General features: G+C 46.2%; 1 protein-coding gene across 13 annotated transcripts in view; it reads right to left on the bottom strand.

Annotated features, from left to right (window-relative positions):
* RNF144A (ring finger protein 144A) overlaps positions 1-24,266 on the bottom strand; it is a 154,846-nt gene that overhangs the window by 52,634 nt on the left and 77,946 nt on the right. For 12 of the 13 annotated variants that reach the window (XM_031654911.1, XM_031654919.1, XM_031654916.1 and 9 more), the window contains 5 exons: positions 23,954-24,099; positions 10,404-10,508; positions 10,190-10,250; positions 4,314-4,521; positions 464-611 (listed from right to left, as the gene is read on the bottom strand). In XM_031654911.1, coding sequence (XP_031510771.1) covers positions 464-611; positions 4,314-4,521; positions 10,190-10,250; positions 10,404-10,508; positions 23,954-24,088 — 657 coding nt within the window. In that variant the 5' untranslated portion in view covers positions 24,089-24,099. Of the gene's footprint in view, positions 1-463; positions 612-4,313; positions 4,522-8,850; positions 9,568-10,189; positions 10,251-10,403; positions 10,509-23,953; positions 24,100-24,266 lie in introns of those variants that run through there. The other variant, XM_031654920.1, reaches the window with a different exon arrangement.

Genomic DNA, 24,266 nt, shown 5'->3' with positions numbered 1-24,266 from the left:
CTCACTATCCTGAACACCAGGAAGAAACCCTGATCAAGAACCCAGGAGCCAAATCTAGTGTACCCAGATTTTGGATTTCCAGCCCCCAGAACCATGAGAAACAAATGTCTGTCATTTAACCTGCCTCATCTATGATATTATGTCAACAGCAGCCCAAACTGACAATGGCAGTCCCCGTTTAGACAAAATCTATGATCCTAAAACCCCTTTAAATCCCAGGCTGGATCCTGAACCTCCATGAAGTGTTTAGGCCCCAGAACCATACGAGTCACAGAGGCTTCGGTCACCGTGGCGCTCATGAGTTAATGTTTTCCCAAACCCAGGAGAAACACCAAACAGTGTTCCTTCGCTGTTCCACAGGAGTAAGCACCAAGCTCTTTAGGAAATAGCTGGTCTAGTTTTCTCATTCCAAATCTAAACCTCAAAGCTAAATGCGCAAGGTGACATTGAAGGCCGTACTCACGTCCAGAGACTCCAGGCAGTACCAGCAGAAGGCGTGCTTGCAGTTCTTGCACATCATCTGGGCGCAGCCTTCGTCTCGCTCGATGTAGACCCTGCACTTGGGGCAGCGCTTGATGGGCGCATCGTCCTCTTCCATTTTGAATGCAGCACTGTGGGAGAAACGCCGTGAGGACCCTGCACAGACAGATCCCACAGGAGACCCAGGAGCATCGGCTATGCTGGAAGCATCAGCTTCACTTCACAGACTGAGTTCTCTTGGTATTAGATGAAAAAAAAAACAAAAAACAAAAAACAAAGAACCGGAAACTCCAGAAAAAAAAAATTAACCAAAACACTGTGAATCAGCCAATTTGAGTTAGGAAAAATTTAAAAAAAAAAAAAAAAAAAACCAGCAACATCAGCACGTATCTAAATTTAGAGATATTATGTATATAGACAAAAGAAAATACAACAAAAGGCTTATTATAACGGAGGTATCTGAATAATCATGTTAAGGTCAAACAGTGTCTGCTTAGTCACAGAGCTGTCTACTTTCCAAAGGGTTGATATAAATTGTATGTACTTTGCTGTTAAAAGAAAAATAAATAAATGTTGCAAATGCACACACATAAACACACACCGTTCACTTGGATAGATCCACCTGGCTCTTTTTACAAAATTGTTTTCCTCAGAAGTTGGCTAGGTCTGCAGGGTTAGCACAAAGGGCTTTAAGCTGAGGTCAAGGTTGGCTCTGCTACAAACTAGCTGGGAAGCAACTCTCCAAGCCCTAGTTTTCTCATCAGTGTGACCGTGAGAAAAGATTCCGTGTGACAAGAGCACAGTGCAGGGCTGCAGCTTTTATGAAGTGCTTGATAAGGGGCAGTAGTAGTTCAATGTTGCTAAGAAGGATAACACAGACATTAGGTATGACTCACCTCATGCTGTTAATTTTTAAAAGATGGGTAAGAACATTCATAAAAGCATCTGAAGGAATAAATGATAAACTGTTAAGAGAAGTGATCACTGATTATGGGGGTGCATTTGCTATACTGTTGAACTCGCTAAGTTAAACCAACATCAGCAGGAGAAAATGCATCCCTCCTTTGCAGTGAGTAGCTTTTTCAGAATTTAACACATTTGTGAGTATATATTCACTGAAGTTGAGCAAATTCTGGCATTCTGAGTGCATTCTGGCTGAAGGATCTCTCACAAGCTTCCTAGTCAATATGAGCATTAAACGTAGTTTCACCTTAGTATGAGCCGTCTGATGATTGGCAGTGAACAATGCTCCACTTGGGGTGCACATTCCAACTGAACGTGACTGTTTGGTCCATTAGTAGAAGGCAACAGGGTAAGAAATAATGAGAGAAGCAGTATGTCCTCCTAATTAGGAGCACAGAGTCTTGAGACAGACAGATCCTAGCTGTGCTATTTATGTCTTATGTGTCTCAGTTTCCTCGTCTGCAAAACAGATGAAAAAGGCTAAGAGCATCCATCTCTACAGGCTGTCGTGAGAATTACAGAGGTTGCACATGTTAAGTGCAGAAGCCAGCACATAAGTACCAGGCACTCAATAAACAGTAGTTATTATTAAGACCTGTTACTGAAAGATAACACAATGGTCACTAGCTCAAATGCTTCCAATTTAAAAGCAAACTGCAGACCAACCTGGCCACGCAGGATGTGATAAAGAATGAACTAAGGTTGCTGCAAGGAGCAAATGAGATAGCATATGTGCAAATGTTTCCAGAGGGATCCAGCACACAGCCAGCTCCGAGCAAACCATAGCCCTGGCTTGCTTCTGAGAATGACTTTGATTTTGCAAAAAGCTGGAAGTCATGAGACACCGAATCTGGTGATCCAGCTTGGTTTTCAGGTTAGATAACACTGTTTTGGTTTGAAAGCCAGGCGTCACCTTAAAGCTAAGAAACCAGTTCTCTCATGTGACTCACAAGATGATTTTGAACGAAACGGCAGGAACACCATGTACAGTGTCTCCTGGGGAGACATTTCAAGATGAAAACAGTTAAAATATGCAAGTTCTGGTGTACTGTGCTATGCGTAAAATTTTGCATGATATAGACAATGGTTTTCAAATATTTCCTAGTATCTGAGTTGGATTTAAAATTATTACGAATAACACTTACTGTAAACTCATTATAAATGCAGACAAGAGTTTTGACAGTTTAATCACTATCTACATGTGGCCCAGCATCTTGAAGGGGCGGGCAGGTGATGCTAAATGAGTGAAGTGGTCAAGGGGCTGGATAAAAACATGGGTGAGGAGAAGATTTAACCAAAAAAACAAAAAAAACAAAACCCCTCCAATACAAAAACTAGCTGAGTGCCTTCTCACTTATAAATGGCAGCTGATAGGCAGCCTCAGTTCCAGGGGGACAAGAAGGAGCGTGAGGACTGTGGGGCTTTGGCCCAGGAGGTGCCCCAGGCAAGGGCCGCTGCTCTGCTGTGCTGGCTGCCAGCAGGGGGAGGCAGGCTCGGAGAGGCTCAGGATTCAGATTTCCCAGAGAAGCCAGAAATTCCAGTTTTTATGTGACATCTTCTGATTTTTAAATTTCCACAAAATGAGATTTCTGAATTTTGATTCAGATCGCCTTTGGAGAATAATTTAAATGAGACTAGAATGTCACAGATAAAGAAAACTAAGTCATCAGGCTCCAAACACTCACCAGCCTCCATCTAACGTTTTGAAGCCTCTAAGATGCCAAGTACAAGTGAAGTATAAGTACAAGTGGTTTGTGCTTGCAGCTGCCTGCCTGATGTAGGCTGCTCAGAAAGGCACAGGCCCTGTGCGTCAGGAGCTCAACCTGATGGCAGAATCGGCCCTGTCAATAGAAGAACTCCAATCCAATTATGTCCAGGGTTGTAACAATGCAGACAATCTCAGGGGGAACACAGAGGGTGGAGGCCCCAACCCTGTCCTGGGAACTGGGAAGCTTGATAAAGGGATGTGATCTCCACCTGAAGTGTGGCAGGAGCCCCCAGGGAAAGGAGGAGGGCGGAGCAGGGCTCTCCAGACACAGGAAGAGAGGTTCGCCCGGAAGGAGACCAGGGGTGTGTGGCAGGGACCCTGAGAGGGTCTGGGGCTAGAACAGGGCACAGGGGTCACGTGGAAAGGAACGGGAGTTGCGGACAGTGGAATGGGAAGAGGGGCACACAGGGAGCAGCTGGTGAGCACACCCTGGGGAGGGTGGTGGGCAGAGTGGCAGCTCCTCTGTGAGGATCCTGGACTCAACAGGAACAGGGTCAAGTGTCTAGTGGAACCATGTGACCTTGCAGATTTTGTAGGACACAAACACCTGGATATGATCAACTTCCTATGCATCAACCTATGAAATGTCACGGTACAGAGCACAGCGCGCAGCATCCTCCTGGGCAAACAGCCCGACTATGGCTGCAGGGGAGGCTGCCACCAGGGAGTGTCTTCCCATCCCCTTCCAGACAGTATTTATGACCGGGGCACCCTACTCCTGTTCTTGTTCCTGTACCCCCATTTCAGATCACCTTCAACACAGTGAAGTCTTGGAGAAACTTCAGGTACTGCAGGACTTGCAACCCTTAGAAGTCACAAACCATGCATGCATTTGTCATTCTAGCCGAGCCGTGTTAAGTGTGGTTCTCACACACCTTTCTATTTCCAGGGTCTCACAAAGTGCCTGGTACACAGTTCTCAAAAATAAATAGACATACAAATAATGACAGGCTTGAGTGAGGCTCAAGAGGTACAGTGTGTGTTAGGGTTGACTGAGCCACAGCCACTTACACTGTAACAGCACTTTTAGGAAGAAACATGCCTGCCTGCTTCTCCTGGCCCACAGCCCACGCCTTTGTGGCAGAGTGTGTACAAAGGGTACCTGGTCTCCCCGGGAAGGAAGGTGATCGGCATGGTCTCCGGGCAGCCCTGGCCAGGGTGCCAGCTGGCTTTGCAGGTGGAACAGAATTCCATATGGCAGGCTTTGCACTGCACTGGCTGGGGGGTCTGCAGCCCCACGTCCTGGAGCTGACACACAGCCTGGCAGGTGGACGCTGGGCACCAAGTCCGACAGGGATCAAACAGCACCTCTGGTATAGGGAGACAAAATGGGCAAGTCAAACTTAAGCCAGAGGGTCATGTGGGCTTCAGAGGAAGGAGCCCCTCAGTGCACGGACAGGAGGAACACGTCCAGGTAATACAGCCAGCATCACTAGCCCCAACCGAAGCACTGCCCAAGTCACCCTTCCACCTCCACCTCCCAACTTCTCCCTTCATGCAACAGACCTCCAGACACCCCAGGCATCCCTCAGGAATGCTGCTCCTGTCCCTGGAATGCCCTTGGAGCCCTGGGTCAGCCCTGCTTGCCTCCGGGACTCAGCTCACAGCTCAAAGGCCTCCACATTCTGGAAAGCTTGTCCCACCTGCCTGTCAGGTTTCCCTGAGCAACGCACATCGTGCTAGCTCATCTGCCTCCCGTAGGGGACAGCTTTCTGAAGCCGGGCCCCTGATGGCCCATGTTGGGCACACACCCAGCACCAGGAAAACGCTGTTAGAAGACGGAAAGGAAGAGGGAAGAAGATGGCTGGATTATTCTTCTAACCAAATAGTTCACCTGCCTAAGATGGCCTCCCCTTCTCAAATCTAAGCCATGAGTTAACCATGGAGTGAAACCAACCCTTCAAGGGCCAGATTTTCTCTCCAAATCACAGCGCACATTTCTAAGAGCCCAATCTTATGGAATTGGCCAAGAAGCTTATTTCTAAAAACAGGACACCTTGACACATCTATTTCTTCACATCCTTGTCCAAAAATTGCATTTCTTTAAATTATTGGCTGCCCTTTGTAAGGAGACTGGTTGTTCATTTCATCTTCCCTCGTGTCCGGCATGACGCCGAATTCTCGATGAGGGGCCACCCCAGGGAGAAGGAAGGCTCTGCCAGAAAGCTCTCCGAGGCCAGTGCAATGTGGGCTATTTCCAAAGGCGTTCTGGTGGGCCACTGGTTTCTAAGTTTTCAGCGGGGCTCTTCTTGGGAAGTCGTCGTCTGTCGGGACAACTGAGTTTCAGAGATGACTTGAAAGGCGATGACAAGTCCTTGCAAATGTCCGGGCCCTGTGACTGGCAGCCGGGCAGCTCCCGCTCACCCGCATCACACATGGGATTCCTCTCACTGGAATCCACAACAGGCTGGCGCCACGCGTGGACCAGGACTTCACCTACACGCATTGCCACGGGACCAGCAGCAAATTAATGACAAATCACCAGCTGGGTGTCCTGACGGTGCACACGCATATGTACGTGTAAGGCTCTGTGTGTTTACATGTTCCCCCAATACACGGGGAAGCCAGATTCAGCGCTCTAGAAACCATCTTGTGTAGGGTCTAGCTTTGAACTAATCTAGTCATCTAATCCAGGGGCTGGCAAACTTCCTCTGTAGAGGGTCGGATAGTCATCAAAGAAGTCGAGGACCAAATTGTTTCTGGGTTTCTGTACTAACTACTGGGCTTTGCTGTTGCAGCACAAAAGCAGACACAGTGACCTGGAAATGAATGTTCTAGCAAAACTTGACAGCAGCAGGCCACTGGCCGGACTGGATCTGGCCCACTGGCCATGGCAGGCTGACCCTTGATCTCATCTGGCTGCTCCTTGCCTTTTTTTTAAAGCGTGAATTAATCAACAGCACAAAAACTGTCCGAATGTTAGGGGTGGTAGAAGATTAAGCAGAACTTGATAATAACGGGAACGCTGGAGGTCAGGAACAGGTGCTCTACTCTAATGATCTTCATTAGAATAATCTAAAATCCCCAGGGTGCTCCTCATAGTGAGTGAATGGACACAATTAGCTCTTCTCTTATCTGTTGATAGTTTCTGCATTTGCTTTTCTAAGAATGTTCCTAGCTGTCAGTTCTGACAAGTGGCTTTTTGAGAAAATGTACTTGTTGTCTGTGGGTCACCTGTGTGGGGGCAGATGCCTGGGGCTCCCCTGAGCTGAGGGTCCACAGCAAAGCAAGGAGGGGCTGCACGTGCCAGCCTGGGGCACTGAGCGCCACACTGAGCAGTGAGGAGGAAACGCCAAAGGCTAAAGGCAGCTGGCCTGGGTCACGCTCCCAACCCGTACCTGCGATGCCTCCAACAACTCTCTGCCTGCTGTCTGTGCATGCTGTGGGGTAAGCCCAGCTTTGTCCCCGATGAGATAGGAGGCCCGTGTCTGCCCAGCCCTGCAGGAGGATGCAAGTGCTCTGTGCACTGAACAATACACTGCGCGCGAAGAGAAATCCTCGCTCACTCTTTGCTCTCCTCCCGGTATAGCTCTGGGGCTAGACCCAGAAGGGCAGTGCTGCCTGCTAGGGACCCTTCCCCTAGTAGGGTTGTCCCCACCCCTCCTGTGCAGTGAGGAGCTTCTGACATCAGCAAGAAGCAGATGTCCCAAAGCTGGGTCTCGGTATCTTCATGCACGTGATGGTCATGCACCGCCTCCTGCCCAGCCTACTGGCTCAAGAGTGGGAGACGCTATTATGCGCCCCCATCACGAAAGGCCCCCAGGACAGCACGCAGGGGAGACCTGGCTAAGGTTTCCATGGGAACGATTTAAATCTTATTAGTTTTGTCCTCACAGAGCTGTCACTTGGCACTGCCTGTCCTTATACAGACAGATTCCTCATCGAAAAGGTCAGGGACAAATGGCTGCTCAGACTGCTGACTGCAAACGTGCTTCCTGTGCTGCCAGGGCACGTCACACCCTGTGAACATGGCCCCAGGCTCAGGTGTAGATGTCTATTAACATTCTGCATTATCCTCCCCATTATCCTCCCCTACACGTACTACATACGTGTGTAGTGTATGAGACATATTTTCAAACAGAGCAAATAATATATTTTTGGCACACTAGAGGAAACTAATGTTAATTCTTATCTCCCAGAGGTGTATTCATCGCAGATTAATGAAGCGGGTCTCTAAGAACTCCCTGCTTAAAAATGCCTAAGACTTTTTAAAAAGGTGGCTTTCCTTTTAAAACAGTTTCCTTTCAGAAGCACATGACAGATGACAGTGCACCCAGCATCCCCTCTCATCCCTGCACTTACTACCCTGCCCAGCCGGGCTGGTGCCTGGCGTGGGGCTGGAATGCTGGGTTTGATCCTACTGTGAGATAGTAACATTTTCAGGTGTTGGCTCTAGTCGGGCCTGATTACAGGTGGATAACCCGTTGTATTATTTAATCTCTCTGAGCTTTACTTTGTTTTAAAAAAACAAAACAAAACAACACATGGTGAGATTTGACGTCAGCATTCACTTGGCCAGGCACTGGGCTGGCAGTGGGACGTAGGCATGAGGACCCACAGTCCTGTCTCTGGGACGGCTGAGCCTCCAGACAGAGGAACGTGCGCGGGAACGCCCTTAGCACAGCACTGCTGGGTCTCAGAGGGGCACGGGCATCGAGTGTAGCATGGAGAGAGGGGTCCACACCCCCTCACTCAAGAATCTGTCCCTCCCCAGACTCTGGAGTGAGCCAGTTGTGAGGAGGTGCTCAGAATGAAAACCCAGCTTCCTGGCCCCCTTCCCTGGCTGCCTGCTTGCTCCAGAAGGGGAGACATGGACACTAAATCCAATGTCTCCTCTGTTATATCAGAGGAGACACTCTAAGACTAAATGCAGACAGTGTGCGCAATATGACCTAACCATAGAACTTTCTGGTAACTAAATGTTTTCAGAAAATCATTGAACTGTCTCAGTTTTCTTCCAGAGCATCCTCTACTTGATTAGATTTTAGAGGCACAGAGAAATCAAAATTTGCTTTCTGATCTTGTCTCCAAACTCTTTCAAGGTGCTGGCTATAATCTATAGCTATATTTTAGCTCTGACATTCTAACATTTTATCTAGACAGGTCTTTTATTGTACTAAGTCTGAATACTTAAAAAAAATACTTTTAACATAATGTTAGTAAAATGTTTTAAAGTGAGAGGTTTGAGAGATTTTTTTTTTAACGGAAGCCAAGTTGGCTTCATGTTTATGCAAAAGGAAAAAAGATTTTTTGACTAAGCCAAAGTACTAAAGAAATAACAGTTAAAATTATTAGGTTGGAAAATGTACCCAGCTGCATTTTAAAATTAAATTCAATGTCATAGAAAGTTCATATTCTTGTAACGCAAACAACAGCCAGTTTCTGTCAAGATTCTCTCTGGAAAATATTCTCAGAAGAGCCTGAAAGTCTCAGAAATCCAAATTAATCCGTTTTATTGCTCTACATACTGACTGTTGTACCAAATGACATTATATTAAAGCTATAAACTGCCCCAAAGCAAATGATATACGACACTTAAATAAACACACTCTTGAAAACAAATGGCAATGCCATGAAAAATCCTGCTTGAGTCTTTTTTAAGTAGGCTACATATTTTTTTTCTTTCTTATTTTTTTTAAAGACAGGGTCTCGATACATTGCCCAAGCTGGACTTGAACTCCTGAGTAGCTGAGACTGCAGGTACATGCCACTGGGCCCAGCTATATCTAGCATTTCTTTTACACAGCAAAAATATACAAACAGCAGGTCTCTGCATGCAGCTAAACTGGGAGTCTCTGGATATTGTCCTCTGGTCTCGTCTCCTCTGCCGTCCACTCCCCATCTGGCCATGCTTTCACGTAAGCCCATCCTCCAGGGCTGTGTCTTAGTAGTGAGACCCTGTTCAGGTCAAGAACCCGAGAATCCGTGCAGGGAGAGGGAGAGCAGATGCCAGCAATCCAAACTCAGAATCCGTCTGCAGGGTCCTCACGATGATGTTCTGCATAAGGAGTGTCGCCTGCACACATCTGTCACTTGGCTCTTTAGTAGACGAGCCCGGGGCCCAGAAGAGATATGAAAACAAAGCCAAACAGAGTCCACAGACCCTTTACGGTTTCATTGTATGAGCCCGGAGTACTTCAGAGAGCAGAGCTAAAGACCTCTTCTGGACGTTCCACATGGCTTAATGCTTTGCAATATGATCCTGAGAATCATACTCTGCTCTGTGTGCACCTGCCACACTGCTCTCCCAGAGGACCCCTGGGTCTGCATCAGGCCTGCTCCAGCCAGGAGGGCTATGCAGGGCCCAGTGGAGAGCGCATGACGAAGGGTCATGGGATGTGGTCCCAAAGCACCCACTATATTTAGAAATCAGGGCAAGTCAGTTAGCCTCTCTGGGGATTCGTTTATTAGATAATGACAAATTAGCTTTGTAGAGTTGTTGTGTCACTTACTGGGATAAGGGACTTGATTATTCATTTAGCACCTACTATCTAGGCCTGTGTCCAGTGGTGAGTAAGTGCAGACAGGACAGCTACCATTGGACTGTTGTTAGGACGGGAGTTACTGTAATTTCTGCTATGCCTACCCTCATGACTTCCCTCTGTGACTTTGCATTTTTTAAATTCTGGGCCAGCCCAAGAGTTTAACCCTCAAACTCTTAGGCTTAAGCTGGCTGAAATCTAATACCTCATGAGAGCCATCATCTTTAAACCTCCCCCAGGAGCCTATAAATCCCTATAAACAAATTGTGTTCCATAAATTCTTCCTGCTACCAAATAGATCACTAGACAAGGTCTTCAAACTGTGAGCTGTTCAGAGAATCCAGAATGTCAGTTTAATTTCAGAAGTTTAGTTTACATCAACTTTTAAACTCCTATCAAATGCTGTATAACCATAGCTACCAAAAGAACTCCCCACAGAATTATCCACATTCATACATTACAGGAACCATAACTGGCAGACATATCAGGCACCTACCTCTTTCAAATTGTAGCTTTTTATATCTTTGCATAATTTCAGCTGCAACCATGCACTCAATCTAAGGGGAAAAAAAATGCAAACAAGAAAGATAACAAGCTGAGGGCTACAATATAATGCAATGTACACCCAAACAAAACCCGCGTTATTCTGACAAGTTCAGCTGTGCATGCTAGAGCACATCAAACAGCCCAGTCTGTTCAATTGCACATGCCTCGTTCTCCTGTAGGTGGCCCTGTTTAGGGCAGGCAGCATCTGGGCAGCTAATTGCGGTTTCTAATCCTTCTTTGATCAAGAGCTCAACATACTGTTTCAGGCACTGAAAGAAAAACAGAGAAGGGTCTATAAACATCTTTACCTCCTTAATGCTGAAGAAATCATGATGCATTAAAAAAAGGACCAAGAACATTGTTGCATTATAGTTTAATATTTTCACTGTCTAGCCCATAGCAACCAACAAATTTGAGGTTTCGAGGTTTTATTCATTCAATAACTATTTATGGGGTACCCATTCTGTGCCAGGGACTGTATGCTCAATCACAAAGCTAAGGCTATGGGTTAGATCCCCGCACAAAACCTCAGCAAACACAAGAGCCAAGAATTCTAAAAGCAAGAAGAAAGGCTGCAAGGGAGGCTGGGAGGTAATATTTCTCAAATGCCTATGAGGTGCAGCCACTGCATTAAATATTTTATCTCCCAGTGTTTCACTGAAGCCTTAGAGCATTTTTACAAGAAAGGTATGACTGTTCCATTTTTCATATGTGAAAACTGAGTCAGCAAAGAAGGAAGTTGCCAACTTCCACAGATAGTACCCAGAGCCTCGATGTGAACCCAGGTTTGCTCAGACAACATGCTCACGTTCTCCCTGCTGAGAACCCAACTGTATTTGGCATTCCTCACTCAGGGTGCCTCACTTACCTGGCAATTACTCACTATCTACCTTACCTACTTGGAGGCCCTGCTTAAAGCCTGAAGTAAGTCAAACAAGAGGAAGTGAAGGAAACGAAGTAGAGTTAACATAAAAGATTCTGTGGTCTTCACTCCTGCTTTACAAAGTCTACTAGTCTTAGAAATCTAGTGTTCCCTGAAAAGCATATTATAAACAGCAATGAGAAGAAACAATATGGCCTTTGCCAGCTAGGCTCACTACCAAGAGAAACTAGATGTAGAGCTTATATAAGAACTCAAAGAGCATAGAAAATGATGTAAAATCCCACAATGGCATCCCCAAATCAACTTCAATCACAGTCCCAGTATAATTAAAGTTCATATTAGCAATAATATATAATATTACAATACCATTATTAAAATATAATAGCAATTAATCGAGAAAAATCCATACGCTATGTTTGCTGATACCTCCCCGCAAAAATGTATAACCCATTTTATTACAAGAATGTATGATCATTACTAATGAATGGGTCTAAATGGAAATCCAACTGCAATTCCTTCTACCTCCATGTTTAGAACAAGTCTGTTAATCTCTCTCTACCATCCTTATTTTCCTGCTCTGCAATTTAGGGTGGTTTAACCTACCTCACAGTGGAGTTGTAAGAATCTCAGGCAAGGGAAAAAGTTTAGAAGAATACACAGAAAAGAGTATATGGTTGATATATAAAGAATAATTTGATCTAAACTGGTAATACTCCCCATCCTAGCAAAATAGAATATTTCATTCACTGAAGACTCCAGATTGCAATTTCTTTAAAAAATAAAAATCAAGGTCATCCTCAGAAAGAGCCACTTCCCAAAGCTTTTCTCAAGAGCTACAACTTCAAGTGCAAATTACAACGTTGGTGGCTCCACACTGAACCCTGTGTTCCAGCCTGTGTTCTTTTGATCTGCCTGGGCTCTGATGATTGCAGTGGCTCTGAACTGAGGTTTACACAGATAATCCACATTTTGCCAACCTAAGGTTTAGGAAGACAGTTCCCAGAGTAGTGAGTATGGACGAGCCCAGGCTTGGAGTTCTACGTGAGACTCCAGATGGCAGAATTTTCAGAGATGAATTCATTAAAACCAATGCAAAGGCTTTTCTCAGAACAAGGGAGAGGCAGAGGATGAGCAAGAGAGGAGTCACACCCAGCCTCCAGCAGGGCTGCAGCCTGGTCCTGGGTAGTATCCGCCGACATGTTAAGTGCCAGTGGCACTGTGGACTACTAGAGTGGTGAACCATTGTAACAATGAGCTGGACAGTTGGCAGATCAGTGGAACTTTCTGTTTATGACTGGGTGCCACATGACAAGGGAGAAAGACTGTAGGCTTCAGAGCCAGACGGGCTCAACCAATCCGTGTCCCTCAAGTCAGAGTTTGGGCAACAGCTCCCTTGACAATAAAATCAGAATGCCCATCTCCCTGCACTTTTGTGACAGTAATCTATGAAAGCACCAGCTACGTAAATAGTGGCTGTTGTTTCTTTTTTGTCTACTTACGTGATATGTCTCTTACAGTTATAGGCATTTAAAAATCCCAAAACCTTGGCAACAAGATCATTATTTTACTTTCTATTATGAAGTTTGTCTAAATTGGGTCTCTGGAGGATACTGGAATGCCTTAAACCGATATACGATGCTGGAGACTCTCAGAATATTGTGCATATCAGCATATAATGATAGAACGTGACTCTTCTAAGAAGCAAAATACAACAATTAAAACCGGCATGACGCGTACACCCATATGCAACAAGTAGTGAGTCATGTCTAGGTTTCGAAGCTACCCAAGAGTGAACATTATGTGTCATCAGGATGCAGCTATCTGTGCAATTTGCAAAAGGATTATGTTCTGGGAATATCAATTTGTTCACTATATAAAGAGAGATGAGGTTCCAAGCGCCTGACCTTGCATCCATCAAAAACAAGCCCAGCTTTCTTCCAGATATAAAGTGGGTCATGACTCACAAGCTATGGTTTTCATTCTAATTGCAAAAAGATGTCTTGACATGAGCACAAAAATAGGTAAACAGAGAAACTTCTGTAAAATACACAGCCTGAAAGCAGACACTGACACATTTTCCTACGATTGCACTCATTATAGTAGTCAAATGCTTTCTAAGTCCTAGATTCTATGTGAATCGCATTACCTATGTTAGCTCATTAAACATGCACAAAAGTCATATGGTGTGTTACCACGCTCACACGACAGATGAGAAAACCAAGGCTCAGAGACGTTAACAACAGCTCAAGTAGAAGCACTAGGGCTCAAACCCACGTGTGGCTGGTTCCAAGGCTGGTGAGGTTTTACGTTTGTCTGTTTTAAATTTTTTGCATACTTACTCCTCAATTGAAAACTTTTAGATGAGCCAGTTTAGAGATCTAACATACAACACGAGGACTAACTTTAATACAATTGTATCGTATCAGGGATTATTGTTAAGTGAGAAGATTTTAGCTGCTCATCACCATAAAAAGCAGCTATGTGAGATGATGAATACGCTGGGCTGCTTCGCTATATGACCATTGTATTATCTATATGTATCCCATAATACTACGTTGTAAACCTCAAATACAAACAATAAAATTTATTTTTTTAAAAAAAGAACTCTTTCAAAAGCAATCATTCAATACGTATTTTCTGTTTACCTCATAAACTTTTTTTATAGACAAGGAATCGTACGTACTTTAAAGGGGCATAGTGTCAGTCAACCCCGAGAACATCTCCTTTATATGCTCATGCTGCTGCAAACACAATGATTCATTTGCAAGGCTGCAAATGCGATCAAGACCCACACAGCCCAGTGTGGAGGAAAGAGGCGTGCAGAGATCATCATCACAATGCACTGTGCTCCGTGCTCTCCTGGGGCCACTTCAAGGGGACAGGGAGGCTCCAACGGGCCAGTACGTGGGTAGAGAGGAGGGGTCCCCCCTGGGGGGGGATCAGGGAAGGCTTCCCAGAGATGAAAATTTGGCCAGAGGGTCAAAGGCATTGCAGGAAAAAAGGGATCAGCCACACAGAGGGAAGAAAGGGGGGTAAGCCACAGAATGTTCCAGGAATTTCATTTTCCACTTTGGTTTCCAACTCTTTGAAACCTGATGAGGAGACAGCACTGCTGATTTGCTAATATACCTCCGGTGCGTCACAAGTTTCCTGCCAAGGAGAAGCGGCCACGGAGAAATATCTGCCTCGCCTAAAACTACAGCAAGTCTGATTTTTGTCTGCTTTTTCACACGAAGGCCTGTTGGCTACTGATGACCCTACAAGCAGGAGAAAATGCCCAGAAACTGTGCTCAAAGGTGCTTATCTGGGATCCACGATTTATGAACACAAGCATTACATGCAGGCAGGTCCAAACTGAAGCAGCAAGAGTCCCACGAACAGTGGTTGGGAGCAAAGACCCTGGAATCACAAGGCTGCCTTGAAATTACAGCTCACCCACTGTGCAGACATGTGGGTCTAGCATGGACCTTCGTCTCCCAGTGCCTCCCCTTCCTAATACTGTGGGATAAGCTTGGCGGACAGAAGGACAATCACTCCACAGCTGCAGTGCCCCGGAGACAGTGGTGCTCTGGCATATTGCTCACACGCTCTGCAAGGCTTTCTCTCAGCCTTTCTAGAGCCATCAATAATCCATGGTCTGTTGATGTTTCTCCTCTAGTCGATGGTGAATTCTTTGAAAGCAAGATCTATTAATTATTTATCTTTCTATTCCCATACCTAACAGAGTGCTGGCAAACAGCAAGGGATGAATCAAAGCCATGCAGATACAGGGTGGATGGAAGGACACAGAGATGAGTAGAACACCCACAGAGTAGCCAGACACCTGGCAACACCTGGCTGTAGTTAAGCAGGCTGGAGGCATGACCCCCTGCACACCTTCCCTTCTGAGGACAGCCTCAGGGGAATCCCCCTGGCAACTCTCACTGGGTGGCCCTGGGAACCTGGAGCGAACTGCCCAGCAAGCTGCACAGTACGTGTTCTGGCAAGGATCACTTTCCTCAAGGATATGGGAACGTGACTTCGCTCACAAGCTGAAGAATTCAAATTATAAAGTTTGCTTTTATAAAGTTCTTGGAAAAACAAAACAAAACAAAACAAAACCCAGACTTTACGCATAAAATGAATGCTCTCATCTACATGAGTTCTCGCTTCTGTCGAGCCTTTAGACCCGCCGTCTCCTGTGCTCTCGCCACAGCCTTGGGTGGCGCGCAGGAGGCAGGCGCTCATGATCAGCTGCTTCAGGTCGCGATGGGCGTGCTGCTCCCCTGCGCTACCTTTCTCCCAAGGTATCTAAGACTAAGGCCCTTCAGCTGCAGAACAAGAAGATGATCCTGCTTTGCAGGGGGCATCCTTGCTGGAAGTGTGGATTTTGCCCTATATAAAGTAGGGCCCCGGCAAATACTAGTTCTTCTTACCCCTTCAGTATCCTCCACCTACTTAACCTCATTCTGCCCATGCACAATTTCCATCGTCAAAGAGTCTTCCAGCATGCATGCTGTGTGTGGGCCCCTGTCACTCATGTGGAGGGTGAGTGCACACCTCATCTGCTGCGGTGTAGATAAGGCCAGGGGTAATGCCTCTGTGGTCCTGTGCAGCCCTCACAGGCCCTCACACGGTGGCTGGTGACTGCAGATGCTCAGTGAAGATGTGGATGGAATGATTTCATGTGAAATGCTCTCTTTCAAGAACTCCAGGTGGGACGGTAGCAGTAGCAAGGCTGTCACTTATCTGGGATTCTCAAGTCCACTCAGCAGTTAGCACTGAGCACCTGCTTTTGTGGGAAGGCATGCAGGGACCCGGCGTGGAGGCCAGGAGGATGCCCAGAACCCTGGCTCCCTGGCCATCCAGAGGTCTCAGGAGCAAGGCACGGCCGCAGGGCTGGAGGCGGAGGCTGTTTATTCCATCTCCTTATACAGGGAAGAGACTGCCCCTTCCAGTGTTGAGTTTGTCCAAGAAAAACAGCAGTCAGGAGAAAGAGAAGCAGGCTCCACCAGAAGGGGTGTGCTCAGGAACAGCATCTGGCCCGGGGGGACAGGGAAGCACGGGTGTGGTGGGCCGGGAGGCAGCAGCAGTGCTGAGCGGAGTGCAGGGCTCACTCCTGCGGGCAGTGGAAATCGCACTGTGTCGGGAGGGGGCCTGCGTCATCCACGGCTGCCTGATAAGAACCCACTCGGGGCAGGGAGGCCAGTGCGACGGGTCAGGCCATCAGTTCTCAATCAGGCCACTGTGTCAGCAGGGCTTCGGGGAAGTGTTTGTGAGGGGACAGCTGGAGGCTAAAGGGACAGGGCACAACCTGTAGCTGGCCCTGCAGCTACACTACGGTCTACAAAAGCCACCAGAAGCTGGACGTTCTCGAGGAGGCTTGCACATGTGACCATGCACCCGCTGCCAAAAAGGAGGAAGGTCGCTCTTTGTTCTCACAGTTGCCGGTCCTGAGGTCTGGGTGGCAGCCAAAGAGGCAGTGATAGGATCTGAAGACTGAGCCCAGGGAGCCAAAGGCAGGGCGAGACTGGGGTGACAGCCAGGAAGATCTGGCTCTCTAGGGACGCCACTGGGCGTATCCTCCCCCTCGTCAGCCACAAGGGGAAGACACTGACGTGGAGGCTGTGCTCTCCACTATCTCACAGGGACTAGTGAACTGTCCAGCTGCCTTCCCCTCGCCTCTGGAGGCAGTGCTGGGCTGGCGGAGAGGGAAGACCTCGGAGAGAACGCACGTTCCCTCCTTAGCAAGGAGGTTGCTCCCGCAGCCTCAGCTTCCAAACAAGTTGCAAGAGAAGCGGTGGTGTGGGCAGCGCGGCCCGTTTGTTCTATCTGTTGAATATGGAAACCCGGATTCACAGAGGAGCAAAAATGCGTATTTCACCCAGCCACGGCTTCCTCACGAAGACCTCCCAGTGGAACAGAACAGAGGCAGTGTGGTAGCAGGGTGTGCACACAAACAGCACCAACATGAGGCAGGAACAGGCAGAGACTCGACCTCTCTGTCCCTTCAACAAATATTTATGTACTCCGCACCAAGGCTGTGACAATGGGTGAAAGGCATACCATGGCTTGGCAAGTGTACTATGTTGAGGGTGCTTCAAAGCTGAGGCAGGATGATCCCCGGGTCAGACTCCTACTGGAGCTGGAACGAGTGTGTCTGTGAAATCGAGTGTGAGCGCATTTAAGAAGACCTGCGCAGAAGGGGACACATGCACAGAGGGCTTGAGAGGCGAGTGTGAGACAACGTGAGTAGGCGTGCAACTGTTCAGAATGTGTAACAGCAGAGGGTTAAGTTGTAATCGTGTGACACTTTCTTAATTCAGCCTCTGTTGGGAAGATCTGAATTTTCCAGACAACTGAAGATCATTCCAGCCCATCGTGAAACCGGAAGTTTTATTTGTCTGCTCTTTACCGCTTGTCTAAGAAAGGGCTGGGGAGACTGATAGGGATCCTGCCAATATTGGGGCAGGGTTGAGGACGCTACCTGCTGTCGGTCCTAGACAGGCCTCCTGGAAGAAAGCACTCAGGAGGGTTTTGGGGTGAAGAGTCAAATCCACAAAATGGGGAGAGAAAGCAGATCCCAAGGATCCTTCCCAGGTAGGAAGAAGGGGCAGTGTTCTGAGAGGGAGGGAAGGCGCTCTCTGACCTTAACTGGGGCAGGGTGTGCAAAGGCGTCCAGAGTGGCCCTTCATCCCTTGGCTCATTTTCTGAGCAAAGCCAATAACAGGAATCAGCATTTTCTCAAGGACCCTTAATAGACACCAAATGTCTAGTGCAGAGACAGCCTACTTCATGGTATAGGCCCATGCTTGTCACCAGGACCTGTGTTTTGAGAAGGGACACCCACCTCCTCAATGTCAGATGGTGGAAGAGGGTAAGGAGTCCCACTTACATTAGTGTCTATTTCAGAGAATATTGTTGGACTGGCAGGCCACGGACAGGGAAGCGAGGATGGGAGGCTTTCAGGATGTGGCCATGGAGAGAGGACAGGGGCTGCCAGCCTGGTCCCAGAGGCACCAGTGAGGGAAGGAGGCAGTGAAGGGGCTGGGGGACAGGGTACCAGGACCCACCTGTGAAGACCAGCAAGGGTTGGGGTAGCAGGGCCACAACTCTCCTCTGAGGCCAGTACAGGCATCGGAGGCAGGAGTCACAGGCCCCTTACCCTCTCCTGCCCTCTGACACTGAGGAGGCGGGTGTCCCTTCCCAAAACACAGGTCCTGGTGACACGCGTGTCAGTGTCCTGGGAGCATTTTGCAGCACAGGCTGCGATCTTCTGGCTTGCCACTTATCCTGTGTCGTCAGGTTACAAAGTGTCATTTCTTGTTAATCGTGTAGAGAATTGCTCATCCTCCACATTTTAGTTTTTCATACTCTTGATTAGGAGAAACAAACATCAAGTTAGAAAAAGTTATAACTACAGCGTCCCTGGGCTCTGAGTGAAGTCCTCTGCCAAGATCAATGTGCAGGATCTCTGACAACTCCAGACCCTCAACAAGCTGTCCTGCTTCATGGAGGTTCTGGGTAACAGAGATTGTTGGGATCTGGGCTTTAGACTGGGACAGAACATAGCTGTCATGATTTCAGGGGCAACACTAGGAAAAAATGCTTTTCATGAAAGGAAAGATGCCACTGAGAAAACCACTTTGTATGTGTGTATAAATCAGGGTTTGTGAAATTCTCTAACAGCACTTCAGTTCATCAATACCACAAGTTAAAAAAAAAAAAAAAAAGGAGTGGCAGATATGCAAGGAGCAGGTGCACCTGAGTCAGGCTTTCCAGCAAGCACCTCACCCCAGGACAGGGGTGCAAAGGAAGACCATCCCCCAAATCAGCTTAATTTCTAGGTGAGGAAATGCCACTTATTTCCCAATAAGTTACCTAATCAGAAGCTTAGGGTTTACATGTAGCTTTTCTGCAGTATACCAGGTGAATGACCTTGCAAATACATAGGAAAAAAAGGAAACAATATTGTATTATTTATCACCAGGCACGCTACTGCTCAATCCTTTATACACATTATTCCATTTAATTTATTCATGAGGTCGATCACATTTTTGAGATGAATAAACCAAGGCTTACAGAAGTTAGGAAGCCTGCTGCAAATCACACAGTTAGCAGTTAGCAGAGGCAGAACAGAGATCTGAACCTATATTCCATTGCAATGTTCAACCGCACAACTCAACCAACCATCTGGTCCCAACTTTTTATTTAAACAACTAAGAGTCGTTTTTATTATAGTTATGCATTGCGTGGGAAAGACTCTGTCTACTAAATGTTACATTTTGTTGGTTTGTTTGTTTTTGAGACAGGGTCTGGCTCTGCTGCCCAGGCTGGAGTGCAGTGGTGTAATCATGGCTCACTGCGGCCTCGACCTCCTGGGCTTGAGCAATCTTTCTGCCTCAGCATCCTGAGTAGCTGGGGCCACAGCTGTCTGCCACCATGCCCCGCTAATTTTTTTATATTTTGTAGAGACAAGGTCTCACTATGTTGCTCTCAGGCTCCTGAGCTCAAACAATCCTCTCACCTCAACCTCTCAAAGTGCTGGGCAAAAAGTTCCATTTTTATCTTTTTATTTATTTTTATTTTATTTATTTATTTATTATGAGATGGAGTTTCACTTTTGTTGCCCAGGCTGGAGTGCAATGGTGTGATCTTGTCTCTTCAACCTCCACCTCCCAGGTTCAAGTGATTCTCCTGTCTCAGCCTCCCGGGTAGCTAGGATTACAGGCACATGCCACCACGCCTGGCTAATTTTTGCATTTTTAGTAGACACGGGGTTTCAACATGTTGGCCAGGCTGTTCTCGAACTCCTGACCTCAGATGATTCACCTGCCTCGGCCTCCCAAAGTGCTGAGATTTTAGGCGTGAGCCACTGTGCCCGGCCAAAAGTTACATTTTTAAGTAACAACTTTCCATGGTTATATATCAAAATCCTGTCATCTGGGTTTTAATAGCAAAATTCCTAATCACCAATAAATAGCTGGTATCAGAATAGATTTAAATCTAGCTCAAAGCAAAAAAAAATTATATAATTTATATACATATTTTATATATATAAGTAATATATATAAAATATATGTGTGTGTATATATGTTTTATTTGGCTTATTCAACCTTGTCATGGTTAAAAAATAACTTTCACTACACTATTATTTTAAGAACTAACAGAAATGTAGACATTTCTACTTTCCCAGATAACTAGGGACCTGGGTCTTGGGATGGGACCACAGCACTGCCCTTTTTCAGCTTCACGTGTTCCCACCTTTGGGATGAGAGTATCATCTCTAGTTCTAGCAGCTGTCTGAATGCAAACAACTCTGCCAGCAACACCACCACATTCACATTCTCAGTGTCACTGTCAAAAGGCACAAGTATAAGTCAGCCCTAAATGACTCTAACATGTCCAATTTTAAGTTAAAACATCTTCTACATTTTAGATTTCAGCCCATGAGGAACATCCCAGGTCACTCTACACACAAGTTGCATCTCCGACTGACACAATGAACATGGGATTGACCTCATGGTGAGATAATAGCAGCCTGATTTCAAAATACGTGTCCACAATCCTTTCTCTCCGGCCAGTGCTCCAGCACGGAATTTGTTGGTGATACTTACATGTCACTATTTTGCACACAAATGTTCAGGTTTACATTTGGCCTTCAAAAGTTAGATTTCACACTAATCCAAATGGAACAATTTAAGATATCTGGTAGCTCATCACCCCCAAGCTCCCAAGGCCTAGCACAGCACCTGGAACGTGTGAACAGGCCCCACACACAGGCTCTTGTGACCTCCAGAGAATCACAAAGAAGCCACCAGGTACCCTGCAAGCAAGGAAAGCCCTGGAGAACCTGCTTCAGGGGAGTGCCGTATTAGCAATTGCTACGCAAGTCCCTTTCGTGCTGAAATACATTTAAGGAACACAGGGAAGCGGACAGTACGTCTTTGACTGCAGATGTCTCGGTACATTCACCCTGCTCTTGGGCACCCAGGAAGCCTTGGTGGTGGAGGATGTGGGCAGGGATGTGGCATCCGTCGTTAGCAAACCCACTGAACCACACAAATCATTTCTGAGTGCATCTCTTGAGATAAATGTTCTTCAGAAGACATTTAGGGAGAGCTGCCCAAACTCTGTTTTTACTCCTGCAGTTCTAACCCCAAACTTAGAAGCAAAATGAGAAAGAACTAGGGCTGCTGACAGCCTACCACATGACTTCACACGTTCTTCCACTTGAACTTCGAGGTAAACTATTTTTACCTCCATTATACAGATGGGGTAAACGAGGCTTGCTCAGGGCAGAAATAGAGCTGGCATTTCAGCTCCAGGACACCTGACTCCAAATACCATGCTTTTCCCTCCAGCCCTGGACTCCTTGAGATAAAGTTACTTCAGCACTTAACTGTAATTTTGTAGTAACTGTTTTTTTTTTTAAGAGTGCCTCTTTTTAGTCTTAATTTTCTTCCTTCCCATGTCTGCACCCCTCAGAAAAGGACAGTTACAACTCCTCTGGCCACAGACTCGCGGCTTCTCCCCATGCCCTGCCCCCAGCTTGAGGCGACCTGCAGCCCACACAAAGGCAAAGGCACCACCGAAAAGATCAGGGCACCCCGACACCTCCTCCCTTCTCAATCTTCAACACACAGGTGCTTCCTTCTCTTCACGCTACAGCGAGCTACAGGCAGAGGTGGAACTATTTTCAACATTTTAAATTTTGGTAAATAGTTGTGAAAAAAAATCACAGCAGCGTCACTGTGTTTTGGTGTCCCCAGCAGCCTCTTTCGGAGAACACAGTGCCAGCTTCTTCCTTCACATCCACTGACTTCAGTTAGGCTTCTGGTCTCAGTTCGAGTGGCTTATTTGTTTTTACTACAATTCTCTAGAAATAGAAAACTAAAACAACAATAACAAAAATGAAGGCCTCAGCAAAAAGGCCAGGGAGAAGCAACTATTTCAAGGGTAAGAATACAAGCTGTGGCCTCTGACAGCAGGCAGGCGACTGCAGAGACCGCAAACGCGCCGCCCCCCCCTCCACCCAACAGGCAGTTTTGGCAGAGGGGGAGCCATTCGATCAGCTGGGAAGATGTCCTTTCAGGCAAGAGGAGGTGATTTTGTGTAAAGCTGATTATTGAATTCATCTTGATGGGTTCTACCGTCCTAACCCATCTAGAAATGACGATAAGCCCCACTCACGGTGCTAACAGGACGGAGATCAATCTCCCTTCTATCCTTCTCCATCTCAGAAACATGTCAAAAGCAACTTCCTTTCCTCCAGGTTGGAGCTGTCTTCCTGGCGCGTTAATGAGGCACCATTTCTTGGATGGCAACTACAGTACTGAGATCAATACACTTCATTTCAATCCGTGAACTTTTACTGATTAGCTCTTCTGGGTCCTGTACTGAACTAGGTGCTAAGTGGACAGAGAATGGGCCAGAAATTCTTCTGCCCTTAAGAAAGGCTGAATCTAGCATAAACAAGAAACAGAAGACATAGACATAAATGTCTGTCAAGCTCCCTCTCCTTATCTATAAAACAAAGATAAAAATATTTGCTGTGCCTACATACCAAGGACATCATGAGGCACAAATGAAATAAAGTCTGAAAGCTATGCAAGAAAGATGAACGCGTCAGTGACTGTTCGAGTGACAGATTATAATCCAGGCATTTGAAAAACCCACAGGGAAGCCGTCTACACCATCCACATACAACAGCAGTTAAATTCAGAAGCAACTTCTTTTTTTGAAGACCGTTTTTCATTTTTCTTTTCTGTACTTTTTAAAATGATAAACATTGTGTTTTATTTTTCAGCTTTATTCAGTTATAATTGATAAAGACTGCCATTTTATACTAAAAGTGAACAATGTGAAGTTTTGATATACATTTTTTGTATACTACACTGTAAAACCATCAAGCCAATTAAATATCCATCATCTCACGTAGTTACCAATTTGTGTGTGTATAGTGAGAATACTTAAGATCTATCCTCACAGAAGATTTCAAGTATGCAAAACAGCATGATTAACTATAATTATCATGCCGTACATTAGGTCTCTAGAACTTATTCAACCCATATAACTGCAACTTCACACCCTTTGACCTACGTCTCCCCATTCCCATTCCCTGCAGACCCCGGGCAACTACCGTCCTACTTCCAGCTTCTATGCCTCATTTTCTTTTCTCATTCCTCAAATGGACTGAAAAAACATGCAAAATTCAATGAGATTAACTGTGAGTAAACCTCACACACTCATTTATCTTTTCCAATAGATAAAATCTGGGGTTTGAGTTTGACCCACACCCCAAATTCTTGACTTAGAAGTCCCCACATTCATTAAGCCCTGAAGGATCATCTGGCCCCAAAAGAATGTTGGCTACATCATAATAAATATTAAATGTGATTTTAAAATATCTATATTGTAGTTTAGCACTAAGTCAGGGAAAGATGACACTGAGGACGGAATATTCTAACTACACACAATCACTAGGTTAGCACTGCCGTAACTTCAGACCTGTGACTATCAAAATACATTTGATATAAGGTGTGGAAGCTTTTGCTGTGTAGCAAGGAGAATATGCGCTATGTTAAGTTTTGTGAATTGTTATCACGAGCTTCTAAAATTCTGTTTAACTGATTGCTTTTGCACCACAAGCAACTGTAATGGAAATCTTCCACTCTGGGAGCCTGCCTGACGAACAGAATAATTCTTCCAAGAACTGTGTGAAGGCCTCAACAAGAAGACTCCACTGTCAGGCAGAATTTAGTCCAAAGGTTTGCCTAGTGTCTCTGCAAATGAAAGCAAAAAGCTCATCCTAAAATCAATGCAACATGTATTTTATCCAAAAAGACCAACCAGAGTACAGAAGATGCATTGGCACTGGGCTATGGTTGTCATCTGCTCCACTGGGTACTCCCCAAGACAGAGCTTGCAAGACACCAGCGGGTCGAGGGCCAGGTCCCAGGTGGGCCGGTACCTTGCTGTGGTCATCGCAGAACAGTCTGAAACGAGAGAAGCATGGAAGGTCAGACCTCCCCACCCCTGGCATCCACCTGCTCCGTGGCAGGGGTCACATCTCCTGGCTGTAGCTGGGACCCAGGGCGGTGGCCAACCGACTGCTGGTGGGGCCTAGAGCATTTGGATGCTCTGAGAATTTTTTTTTTTTTTT

This window comes from Papio anubis, chromosome 14 (assembly GCF_008728515.1).
Source record: "Papio anubis isolate 15944 chromosome 14, Panubis1.0, whole genome shotgun sequence".
Taxonomy (NCBI): Eukaryota; Metazoa; Chordata; class Mammalia; order Primates; family Cercopithecidae; genus Papio; species Papio anubis.
This window is presented reverse-complemented; position numbering and strand designations above follow the sequence as displayed.